Source organism: Pseudochaenichthys georgianus, unplaced genomic scaffold, assembly GCF_902827115.2.
Source record: "Pseudochaenichthys georgianus unplaced genomic scaffold, fPseGeo1.2 scaffold_1970_arrow_ctg1, whole genome shotgun sequence".
Lineage (NCBI taxonomy): Eukaryota > Metazoa > Chordata > Actinopteri > Perciformes > Channichthyidae > Pseudochaenichthys > Pseudochaenichthys georgianus.
Genome location: NW_027262689.1, coordinates 12,501 through 24,730, shown reverse-complemented (window position 1 = coordinate 24,730; position 12,230 = coordinate 12,501). Strand labels below are relative to the sequence as shown.

Here is a 12,230-nt window from a genome sequence, read left to right as displayed (position 1 = left end):
CCACACTGAGGAGGAGGGGAGGAACTAACATGTGGGTAAAGTACAAGAGCTGATAGGCCACATTCACCGCACACACACATCCTGTTCAGATAACCTGTCACACTAGTTTCAGCTCTCAGGAAGTGAAACTCACACTCGCTGCTGCTGAGAGGTGAAATGGCGCAGAAAGGAGTTCAGCTGGAGCGGGAAACCTTCTCTTGTTCCATCTGTCTGGATCTACTGAAGGATCCGGTCACTATTCCCTGTGGACACAGCTACTGCATGAAGTGTATTACACAGCACTGGGATGGAGAGCTGACCCACAGCTGCCCTCAGTGCGGGCAGAGATTCTCACCGAGGCCTGTCCTGCTGAAGAACACCCTGCTAGCAGCTTTAGTGGAGGAGCTGAAGAAGACCGGACCCCCAGCTGCTCCTGCTGGTCTCTGCTATGCTGGAGCTGGAGACGTGGCCTGTGATGTCTGCTGCACTGGGAGGAAGCTGAGAGCCTGTAAGTCCTGCCTCGTGTGTCTCGTATCTTACTGCGACCAACACCTCCAGCCTCATTATGAATCACCTGTCTTTAGAAAGCACAAGCTGGTGGAGCCCTCCAAGGAGCTCCAGGAGAACATCTGCTCTCGTCACGACGAGGTGTTGAATCTGTTCTGCCGCACTGATCAGCAGAGCATCTGTTATCTCTGCTCTGTGGACGAACACAAAGGCCACGACACGGTGTCAGCTGCAGCAGAGAGGACCGAGAGGCAGAGAGAGCTGGAGGGGAGTCGACTCAACATCCAGCAGAGGATCCAGGACGGAGAGAAGCAGGTGAAGCTGCTTCAGCAGGAGGTGCAGGCCGTCAACGGCTCTGCTGACAAAGCAGTGGAGGACAGCGAGAAGACGTTCTCTGAGCTGATCCGTCTCGTGGAGGAGAGGAGCTCTGACGTGAAGCGGCAGCTCAGATCCCAGCAGGAGAGAGAAGTGAGTCGAGTCGGAGAGCTCCAGGAGAAGCTGGAGCAGGAGATCAGGGAGCTGAAGAGGAGAGACGCTGAGCTGGAGCTGCTGTCTCACACAGAGGACCACAACCAGTTCCTGCTCAGCTACCCCTCCTCACTGCCAGCCCCCCTCAGTGGAGCTACACACTCCCCCTCCTCGCTGCCAGCCCCCCTCAGTGGAGCTACACACTCCCCCTCCTCACTGCCAGCCCCCCTCAGTGGAGCTACACACTCCCCCTCCTCGCTGCCAGCCCCCCTCAGTGGAGCTACACACTCCCCCTCCTCGCTGCCAGCCCCCCTCAGTGGAGCTACACACTCCCCCTCCTCGCTGCCAGCCCCCCTCAGTGGAGCTACACACTCCTCACTGCCAGCCCCCCTCAGTGGAGCTACACACTCCCCCTCCTCGCTGCCAGCCCCCCTCAGTGGAGCTACACACTCCCCCTCCTCGCTGCCAGCCCCCCTCAGTGGAGCTACACACTCCCCCTCCTCGCTGCCAGCCCCCCTCAGTGGAGCTACACACTCCCCCTCCTCGCTGCCAGCCCCCCTCAGTGGAGCTACACACTCCCCCTCCTCGCTGCCAGCCCCCCTCAGTGGAGCTACACACTCCCCCTCCTCGCTGCCAGCCCCCCTCAGTGGAGCTACACACTCCCCCTCCTCGCTGCCAGCCCCCCTCAGTGGAGCTACACACTCCCCCTCCTCGCTGCCAGCCCCCCTCAGTGGAGCTACACACTCCCCCTCCTCGCTGCCAGCCCCCCTCAGTGGAGTTACACACTCCCCCTCCTCGCTGCCAGCCCCCCTCAGTGGAGCTACACACTCCCCCTCCTCGCTGCCAGCCCCCCTCAGTGGAGCTACACACTCCCCCTCCTCGCTGCCAGCCCCCCTCAGTGGAGCTACACACTCCCCCTCCTCGCTGCCAGCCCCCCTCAGTGGAGCTACACACTCCCCCTCCTCGCTGCCAGCCCCCCTCAGTGGAGCTACACACTCCCCCTCCTCACTGCCAGCCCCCCTCAGTGGAGCTACACACTCCTCCAGCACCAACATCCGTCCTCTGAGCTACTTTGAGGACGTGACGGCGGCCCTGTCAGCAGTCAGAGACAAACTACAGGACGTCCTGAGAGAGGAGTGGACACACGTCTCACCCACTGAGGTGGAGGTTTCACCGTCAGCAGCAGCAGAGCCCGCCTCCAGAGCTGGGTTCTTCACGTGCTCACAGGAAGTCACTCTGGACCCAAACACAGCACACACACAGCTGGTGTTATCTGAGGGCAGCAGCAAAGCAACACTCATGGGACACGAACAGCCTTATTCCAGTCACCCAGACAGGTTCACTCATTACCCTCAGGTGCTGAGCAGAGAGCGTCTGACTGGACGGTGCTACTGGGAGGTGGAGTGGAGAGGGGGAAGAGTTTGTGTGGCAGTCGCATACAAGAATATCAGGAGAGCAGGGCGGGGGGAAAGTGGATTTGGACTCAATGACACATCTTGGGCGTTAATTTGTAGCCAAAACAGTTATTCATTTCGTTACAACAGCATCCTCACTCCCGTCTCAGGTCCTCTGTCCTCCAGAGTAGGAGTGTACCTGGATCACAGAGCAGGCGTTCTGTCCTTCTACAGCGTCTCTGAAGCCACGACTCTCCTCCACAGAGTGCAGACCACGTTCACTCGGCCGCTGCACGCTGGACTTTGTCTTTATTATAATGTTGGAGACACTGCTGAGTTTTGTAAACTCAAATAGCCTGGAGTCCTTGGAGGAACTCTTCTACTTCTTGACCTCACCGTGTGTCCTTCAGAGTTGATTGTCCATGTCTTCACTGCAGAGATCAGCTGTCAATCAAACATGATGGGCGGGGCTTCAACATCTCCTCACGAGTTGTTCTGTAGATGTTGGACTTTCTTCCGGCTCCTTCCTGTGTCTGTGTAGCCACGGAGGCTGCTCAGGAGGATCCTTGTTCACCTGAACCGATGTGTAAACTTTGCTCTCAATATGTGTTGGATGTTTCTTTTGATTCTTGTCGTCGTTTCTCTCGTAGTGCACGAGTCTTCAGAGAGGAAGCAGCAGAGCTTCTTTTATTCTACACATGTTATTCTGGTTCTAAAACAACAGAGGCATTTATAATCACATTATTCTGACAGATTAAATGTTATTGTCGCCCAAATTAACGAACACACGAGTTCCCAGATCACACTTATTTCATCATCGCGTGTTTATTTAAAATGACTTGCTGTCGTGATCAGAATCAATAAGTACGCCATTCATTATTCTGCTGTATAGCTTGCAGTCTTTGCTCGGGAAATAAAATGTTATTTCTTTGCAGACTAATTGTTGTTGTTGTTGTTGTTGTTGTTGTTGTTGTCCAAATATAAAGTGGGCACTCTGATGTTTTATAGAACATAACTTATGATAATAATCAATAAGGAAATCATGTCTGATTCTGAAACAGCGGAGATGAAACACGTGGTGTGGAGAAAGAGAAGCTGGTCATGAAGTCATTGAACACACGTTACTGATGGGATGTGTGATCAAAGTAAATGTTTGGATTAATAAAGGTTTGTGTTTCAAAAACAAAAACAGGATGTTGTTCTTGTGTCCGAGGTGCCACGAAGCTGATGGAGAACATGTGGAAGTGACCTGAGACTAAAACTGAGTGTCCTCCTGAAGCAAAGCACCGTGTTCATCCTCGCTCAGTCTGACCCCTCCCTCACTGGAACATCTTTTTACGCATAGCTATATTCACAGGACGGTTGCTTTAATACACATTTACTGTAGTTGTTTAAACCTTTTCCACTTTTCTTTGAAATATTAAGCTTCATCACTATTTGTCCTACTCTTCCAGTTTACATTTCACTTTCAAGCTTTCAACAAAGTCAGTGCATTTGAGCTTTAACAATTCTGATTCAAAGCATTTCTCCGCTAAGTTCTGCAGTGTCAGAAATGAAGATCAATGTTTAGAGAGCATAGTGCACCTTAAACACACCGTCAGTTTAAATGCTGTTTTACACTGAAAAACCAGAAGTTCTTGTGCACAAGCAGTTGTTAAGCTTTTATTCTGAAAATCCTTCATCTCCGGTTAGCATGAGGCTAATATACCATTTACTATAGAGGTGAATTTAGCAGCGATATGATATGACAACATTCGGAACGACCGGAAACCAAACTGCTGTGAAGTATTTCCTGTATTTTCAGGAGTATTGATTACAGCGTTTAGAACGTGTTGAATGAAAAGTCATGAAAGAGTTAAGGAAGAGAAAAGGCGTGTTTAGATATATATTGAATGTACAGTAGGCTTGTTTGAGACACATTGCGGCTCGCCTCGAGAGTAGCCGATCGCAGCCGGGGAGGTGTCAAAAAGCTCGTCGGACAGCTCGGACTCGGCTTGACTGGCTGGGTTTGCAATGGCGGAAAACCAAATCATTACATTACAATAGATTTTATTTTAATGATTTGGTTTAACTTAAAGAGAAGCTTTATTGTTATTGCACAGATTACAGGTACTGAGACAACGACATGCAGTTTAGCTTCTGACCAGGTGCAACAAGCAGTGTGTATTAATACACTAGATATCAGCCTGAGAGCAGTATGAACAGTGTGTATTAATACACTAGATATCAGCCTGTGAGCAGTACGAACAGTGAGTATTAATACACTAGATATCAGCCTGAGAGCAGTATGAACAGTGTGTATTAATACACTAGATATCAGCCTGAGAGCAGTATGAACAGTGTGTATGAATACACTAGATATCAGCCTGAGAGCAGTATGAACAGTGTGTATTAATACACTAGATATCAGCCTGATGAGCAGTATGAACAGTGTGTATTAATACACTAGATATCAGCCTGTGAGCAGTATGAACAGTGTGTATGAATACACTAGATATCAGCCTGAGAGCAGTATGAACAGTGTGTATGAATACACTAGATATCAGCCTGTGAGCAGTATGAACAGTGTGTATTAATACACTAGATATCAGCCTGTGAGCAGTATGAACAGTGTGTATTAATACACTAGATATCAGCCTGAGAGCAGTATGAACAGTGTGTATTAATACACTAGATATCAGCCTGAGAGCAGTATGAACAGTGTGTATTAATACACTAGATATCAGCCTGAGAGCAGTAGAGCAGTATGAACAGTGTGTATTAATACACTAGATATCAGCCTGTAGAGCAGTATGAACAGTGTGTATTAATACACTAGATATCAGCCTGAGAGCAGTATGAACAGTGTGTATTAATACACTAGATATCAGCCTGAGAGCAGTATGAACAGTGTGTATTAATACACTAGATATCAGCCTGTAGAGCAGTATGAACAGTGTGTATTAATACACTAGATATCAGCCTGAGAGCAGTATGAACAGTGTGTATTAATACACTAGATATCAGCCTGAGAGCAGTATGAACAGTGTGTATTAATACACTAGATATCAGCCTGTGAGCAGTATGAACAGTGTGTATTAATACACTAGATATCAGCCTGTGAGCAGTATGAACAGTGTGTATTAATACACTAGATATCAGCCTGAGAGCAGTATGAACAGTGTGTATTAATACACTAGATATCAGCCTGAGAGCAGTATGAACAGTGTGTATTAATACACTAGATATCAGCCTGAGAGCAGTATGAACAGTGTGTATTAATACACTAGATATCAGCCTGAGAGCAGTATGAACAGTGTGTATTAATACACTAGATATCAGCCGTAGAGAAGTATGAACAGTGTGTATTAATACACTAGATATCAGCCTGTGAGCAGTATGAACAGTGTGTATTAATACACTAGATATCAGCCTGAGAGCAGTATGAACAGTGTGTATTAATACACTAGATATCAGCCTGAGAGCAGTATGAACAGTGTGTATTAATACACTAGATATCAGCCTGAGAGCAGTATGAACAGTGTGTATTAATACACTAGATATCAGCCTGAGAGCAGTATGAACAGTGTGTATTAATACACTAGATATCAGCCTGAGAGCAGTATGAACAGTGTGTATTAATACACTAGATATCAGCCTGAGAGCAGTATGAACAGTGTGTATTAATACACTAGATATCAGCCTGAGAGCAGTATGAACAGTGTGTATTAATACACTAGATATCAGCCTGAGAGCAGTATGAACAGTGTGTATTAATACACTAGATATCAGCCTGAGAGCAGTATGAACAGTGTGTATTAATACACTAGATATCAGCCTGAGAGCAGTATGAACAGTGTGTATTAATACACTAGATATCAGCCTGAGAGCAGTATGAACAGTGTGTATTAATACACTAGATATCAGCCTGAGAGCAGTATGAACAGTGTGTATTAATACACTAGATATCAGCCTGAGAGCAGTATGAACAGTGTGTATTAATACACTAGATATCAGCCTGAGAGCAGTATGAACAGTGTGTATTAATACACTAGATATCAGCCTGAGAGCAGTATGAACAGTGTGTATGAATACACTAGATATCAGCCTGTGAGCAGTATGAACAGTGTGTATTAATACACTAGATATCAGCCTGAGAGCAGTATGAACAGTGTGTATTAATACACTAGATATCAGCCTGAGAGCAGTATGAACAGTGTGTATTAATACACTAGATATCAGCCTGAGAGCAGTATGAACAGTGTGTATTAATACACTAGATATCAGCCTGTGAGCAGTATGAACAGTGTGTATTAATACACTAGATATCAGCCTGAGAGCAGTATGAACAGTGTGTATTAATACACTAGATATCAGCCTGAGAGCAGTATGAACAGTGTGTATTAATACACTAGATATCAGCCTGAGAGCAGTATGAACAGTGTGTATTAATACACTAGATATCAGCCTGAGAGCAGTATGAACAGTGTGTATGAATACACTAGGTATCAGCCTGTGAGCAGTATGAACAGTGTGTATTAATACACTAGATATCAGCCTGAGAGCAGTATGAACAGTGTGTATTAATACACTAGATATCAGCCTGAGAGCAGTATGAACAGTGTGTATGAATACACTAGATATCAGCCTGAGAGCAGTATGAACAGTGTGTATTAATACACTAGATATCAGCCTGAGAGCAGTATGAACAGTGTGTATTAATACACTAGATATCAGCCTGAGAGCAGTATGAACAGTGTGTATTAATACACTAGATATCAGCCTGTGAGCAGTATGAACAGTGTGTATTAATACACTAGATATCAGCCTGAGAGCAGTATGAACAGTGTGTATTAATACACTAGATATCAGCCTGAGAGCAGTATGAACAGTGTGTATTAATACACTAGATATCAGCCTGAGAGCAGTATGAACAGTGTGTATGAATATGCTAAGATATATAAAGTATGAAAACGGTAAGCAGTATAGTATAAAATATATAGATATTAATTTCATGATGATAAACATTGTGGAACAATGATGAAAAATGGGAATGGATGTGGCGACGTAAAACTGACACAAAACAACAACAAACTGTTGCCAGCCAATGGGAGAGCTTCATCAGCAGCACGTGGTAAAAACCACCAATGAGCGCTCAGCTCGAGATACCAGCGAGCCGTTTCCCATCAAGCATTTCGCTTCCGCAGCTCGTGGAGAGCAACTGCGCCAACTCGCCTCGCCTCGCTCTCAAGGCTGCGGGCGTCTTTGTCCCGCGAGATTTCAAAGTCTCATGTGGGCGAGCCTCCAGAGCAAGTCGGACAAAATGACTAACCATCATGCAACGCACTAGCAAGACGTTGATCGCAACTGCGCAGGTCTGCGCAGGTCTTGCTTGTCTCAAACAAACCTCAGCCGCGTTCACACTGCGGTACTTTTCCCACAAAGGTTCATGGAACTTAGTTCATGATCGCGTTCACACCAAAAAGAGCCGGTACTAAAAGTAGTTCATGCGAACCTTTTTACCCGCTCGAAAGTCCCTGCTAGAGAGCAGGGACTTTCGAGCGGCTCTTTGTGAGAAAAGAGCTATATTCCTGATTGGCTGGCGGATTGCAAACCACGCCCCGTAAAACTCCCAAAAAGTTTTGTGAAGCCGCCATTTTATTATCCTCGCATTAGCATTAGCATTAGCCCAGCGCAGAAACGCAGAGAGACTAACTTATGGCAACACAAAATAAAACATGGGAGCGGTGGAGATGAGGAGGTGTCGGCGTTCTGGCGATTTACTCGGAAGGCTTCAGTAGAAGCTGCTGGGACTCCCAGCAGCTTCTACTGAAGCCTTCCCCAACTCCGGGGACTTCCGGCCGGGGACTTTGGGCGGCAGTATACACCGTGAAGTGGGTTGCGGCCTGCCAGTAAACCCAAAGCAGAAGAAGAAGAAGTGACGTCAACGGCTTCATTTGCCCAATCCTCCCCCAGGGACTTATTCCGGTGTGAACGCGATCTGTATTTAGTTCATGAGAACTAAAGAGTTCGCATGAACTAAGTTCGCATGAACCTTTGTGTGTGTGTGTGTGTGTGTGTGTGTGTGTGTGTGTGTGTGTGTGTGTGTGTGCGTGCGTGGAACTTCCCCTCGATTCCATTGGCTCTAACGGTTAAAAAGAGATGTCAATCATCAAAATCGACCAAGGGGGGCCAGAGATGGTAGAATCCACCCAAATGTCCCCAGAAGCGGTTTTCTTTTGCTAAATCTCTCTAAAAAGGTCAAATCCCACTTGCTTGGCATCAATCTTGATACAGGGTACTTATTATAATGTTATAGTTTGGATTCCTAAAGCTTTTAGTCTACTATCCATCATTAAGGGTGGTTTTCAATATAAGTAATGTTTCTTTTTTGGACAGACACAATAATATACATTTTTTTACTATGTTTAATCTGAATTTACTTTAAAATAAAAAAATCTATTTGGATTCTGACCCTTCTAGATCCAACTCACAGGTTTATCGTTGCTTTGAGAAAAAAAATTATTAATTTGTTCTGGTCATTTTCGATCCTGAAACCTGGGCAGCCAGGCTCGAGGCTTAACAGGTTAAAGCAGGGCCACAGCAAATGTTAAACATAATGAATAAGATTATTATATTTTCTATAAATTACATATTTGTTATTATTATTTAAAATAAAAGCAGTTCTTCTTCCCGCCACTGGAGGCCGCCCGAGACGTAACGTGACGTGACGCCCACCCGTGACGCGGGTGTAGCTTCACGCTTAGCTTCACGCTAGCTCGAGCTAACAGCTAGCCTCTTCAGACCGGCAGAGACCCTCCTCCTGCGGGACGTTTTCTCTCCGGTACCGGCTCTCCTCCAGACTCTGGTTCTCCCCCTCTCCGGTACCGGCCTCCTCCTCCAGCCTCCGGCTCTCCTCGTCTCGGGTACCGGCCTCCTCACTGCTTCTTCTCCTCCGAACAGAACCATGTCGGCCATTCAGCGGATGAAGGTGGCGAACGAGCGGCACAGCAAGAGCATCACCCAGCGGGGACACGTCCAGAAAACATCGGTACTTATTATTATCTATTTATATATACACTCTATGATACTGAAAACACCAGTACTGTTGTATTATATTATTATATATTATTATATATTATCATATACAGTCTATGATGCTGACACGTGCAGAGAACATCGGTACTTTATACATAAATATTTGTATTACACACTGACAGCCAGGCTAACGGCTAACAGGCTAACCGGCTTGCTGATGCGTGCATCCCCACACATTACGTTATAGACATTACACCATAAACATCACACACATGGTGTTTAACATACACAATAATCCTGATTTAATTCAGCTTTTAGGTTTAAATATCCGGGAACTAGAATACAGCTTAGTTTGGTGTAGCTAGCATTAGCAGCTACACTGTGGGAAGAGAGCCAGACTGCCTACAGAAATCTGTGTTTTTATTGTTTTTGCGTGTATACAGAGATATTTAATACAAATATATTACTTTATTTGTGTTATTTACTGTTTGACACATGATCTTCAATTCGGCCCACATATAACCCACTGTTTTTGATAGTTTGGTGGGTTTTCAGCCAGGCTACGTCCACATATCTGTGTTTTTTATTGTTTATTTGTGCATACAGAGATATTTAATACCTGTATATATCACTTAATGGGTTTTATTTACTGTTTTACAAAGGATCTTCAATTCGGCCTACATATAACTCAGTGTTTCCTGTGGGTTTTGTGGTATTTTAACCGGTTCTCCCGGTCCTGGCAGGTTGTAAACAGAGGTCTGAGACACAGAGAGAGTTCCATCGTGTCGTTAAATGCTAATTAGTAAACTCTGCTGTTGTGTAGGTCTCGCCTGAACTACGGGCCACATTGTGATCCTAAATATCTCGCTGTCTTCTTCCCTAGAGTCTTATGTTCTGTTGTCTTACATAACACACGTAAAACACATCTTGTTGATATATTGAGGTGTGTGTGTGTGTGTGTTTCAGCGGCCTGTAAACGAGGAGAAGTCTCCGGTCGGTCCCTGGCTCCTCGCTCTCTTTGTCTTCGTGGTCTGTGGATCAGGTGAGCGCACAGATATGTATTAAACAGGTGTAACCGGACAACGTGTGACAACATGTAATGGTTTTTATTTAGTTATCTCTCGGTGAATAGCTGCGTGAACAAACCTCTATCGAACGTATTCAAGTGTTACTGAACCGAGAGGATTTAATGTATTTCATTGTGTTTTTGTGTTGCAGCAATCTTCCAGATCATCCAGAGCATCCGGCAGGGCATGTGATGACCTCTGACCCCGAGGAGCATGACCCCCTACACACACACACAGACAGACACACGCACACGCACACACACACGCACTGTTCCTGTGGAGCTAGTTTTTCTTCTTCTGTTTTTTTACGCACCGATGAGGCTGATCAGATATTGGTTATTGATTACTGTAGGTCGTTCCCGTCAGAATAAAACTACTTCCTGTCGGTGTGACGGACGGTCCGCTGACCTGAGATCAGAGGTTAGATTTACACGAACAAGCTGCTGATTTATCTCAGGAAACACACTTCCTGTTTACATTTCACAATAAAAGTCCTCCAGCTGGCCAGGCTTTTATTGTGAAGACGTACAGGAAGTGTTGGTTTCCAGCTCAGAGGTTTCTCTTTGAGACGATCGCTGTAAAACATCAGGAATGAAACGATGTGTGAAAGTTCTGCTCAAAGAGTTTTAATTTAGGGTTTTTAATATTATAGGAAGTTGATTGAATGACTTTATATCACACTGCAGACTTTCAAAATAAAGCAGGGATGGAACGTCTGGAGCTAAAAGAGTCCGAAGGGTCAGCTTCACGCGGGTCAATAAGTGCTGCTCGAACCTGTTGGAAGACTAGTCCAAGTAACTAAAGTAAAAGACAACATGTCATGATGTGAGTTCAGTCGGTTACTCTTCACGGTATTTATTATGAATGAACAGTTAGAGAGGACTCCTTTCTTTACTCCCATTGGCTAACGCTCCACACGCTGGTGTCTAAGGGGCGGGACATCTCTAAGTGGACCACTCCCAGCAGAGCCGACCAGCTGACCAATCAGAGCCGCCTGTGAACCAGCAGTTTGATCTCCTTCTGAAGTCAGTAGTGAGGACCTGTCAGCTGACCAATCAGAGCCGCCTGTGAACCAGCAGTTTGATCTCCTTCTGAAGTCAGTAGTGAGGACCTGTCAGCTGACCAATCAGAGCCGCCTGTGAACCAGCAGTTTGATCTCCTTCTGAAGTCAGTAGTGAGGACCTGTCAGCTGACCAATCAGAGCCGCCTGTGAACCAGCAGTTTGATCTCCTTCTGAAGTCAGTAGTGAGGACCTGTCAGCTGACCAATCAGAGCCGCCTGTGAACCAGCAGTTTGATCTCCTTCTGAAGTCAGTAGTGAGGACCTGTCAGCTGACCAATCAGAGCCGCCTGTGAACCAGCAGTTTGATCTCCTTCTGAAGTCAGTAGTGAGGACCTGTCAGCTGACCAATCAGAGCCGCCTGTGAACCAGCAGTTTGATCTCCTTCTGAAGTCAGTAGTGAGGACCTGTCAGCTGACCAATCAGAGCCGCCTGTGAACCAGCAGTTTGATCTCCTTCTGAAGTCAGTAGTGAGGACCTGTCAGCTGACCAATCAGAGCCGCCTGTGAATCAGCAGTTTGATCTCCTTCTGAAGTCAGTAGTGAGGACCTGTCAGCTGACCAATCAGAGCCGCCTGTGAATCAGCAGTTTGATCTCCTTCTGAAGTCAGTAGTGAGGACCTGTCAGCTGACCAATCAGAGCCGCCTGTGAACCAGCAGTTTGATCTCCTTCTGAAGTCAGTAGTGAGGACCTGTCAGCTGACCAATCAGAGCCGCCTGTGAACCAGCAGTTTGATCTC

At 46.1% G+C, this 12,230-nt stretch overlaps 2 protein-coding genes across 2 annotated transcripts in view; both read left to right on the top strand.

Moving 5' to 3' along the window:
- The first annotated feature begins 113 nt into the window (after positions 1-113).
- LOC117441762 (E3 ubiquitin/ISG15 ligase TRIM25-like) lies at positions 114-3,509 on the top strand. Its single transcript, XM_071202271.1, has one exon. It carries the CDS (start codon positions 157-159, stop codon positions 2,701-2,703), a length of 2,547 nt encoding a protein of 848 aa, XP_071058372.1. The 5' UTR covers positions 114-156; the 3' UTR covers positions 2,704-3,509.
- A 5,551-nt stretch (positions 3,510-9,060) lies between these two features.
- Positions 9,061-12,230, top strand: part of LOC117441763 (stress-associated endoplasmic reticulum protein 1) — a 3,499-nt gene continuing 329 nt past the window's right edge. The window contains exons 1-3 of the mRNA XM_034077781.2: positions 9,061-9,378; positions 10,332-10,407; positions 10,584-12,230. The exon at positions 10,584-12,230 is cut by the window's right edge and continues 329 nt beyond it. Coding sequence (XP_033933672.1) covers positions 9,295-9,378; positions 10,332-10,407; positions 10,584-10,624 — 201 coding nt within the window. The 5' untranslated portion in view covers positions 9,061-9,294 and the 3' untranslated portion in view covers positions 10,625-12,230. The remainder of the gene's footprint in view (positions 9,379-10,331; positions 10,408-10,583) is intronic.

Bases quoted from the DNA above. Each gene is read 5' to 3' on its own strand.
- LOC117441762 (XM_071202271.1), top strand. From the start codon at position 157: ATGGCGCAGAAAGGAGTTCAGCTGGAGCGGGAAACCTTCTCTTGTTCC.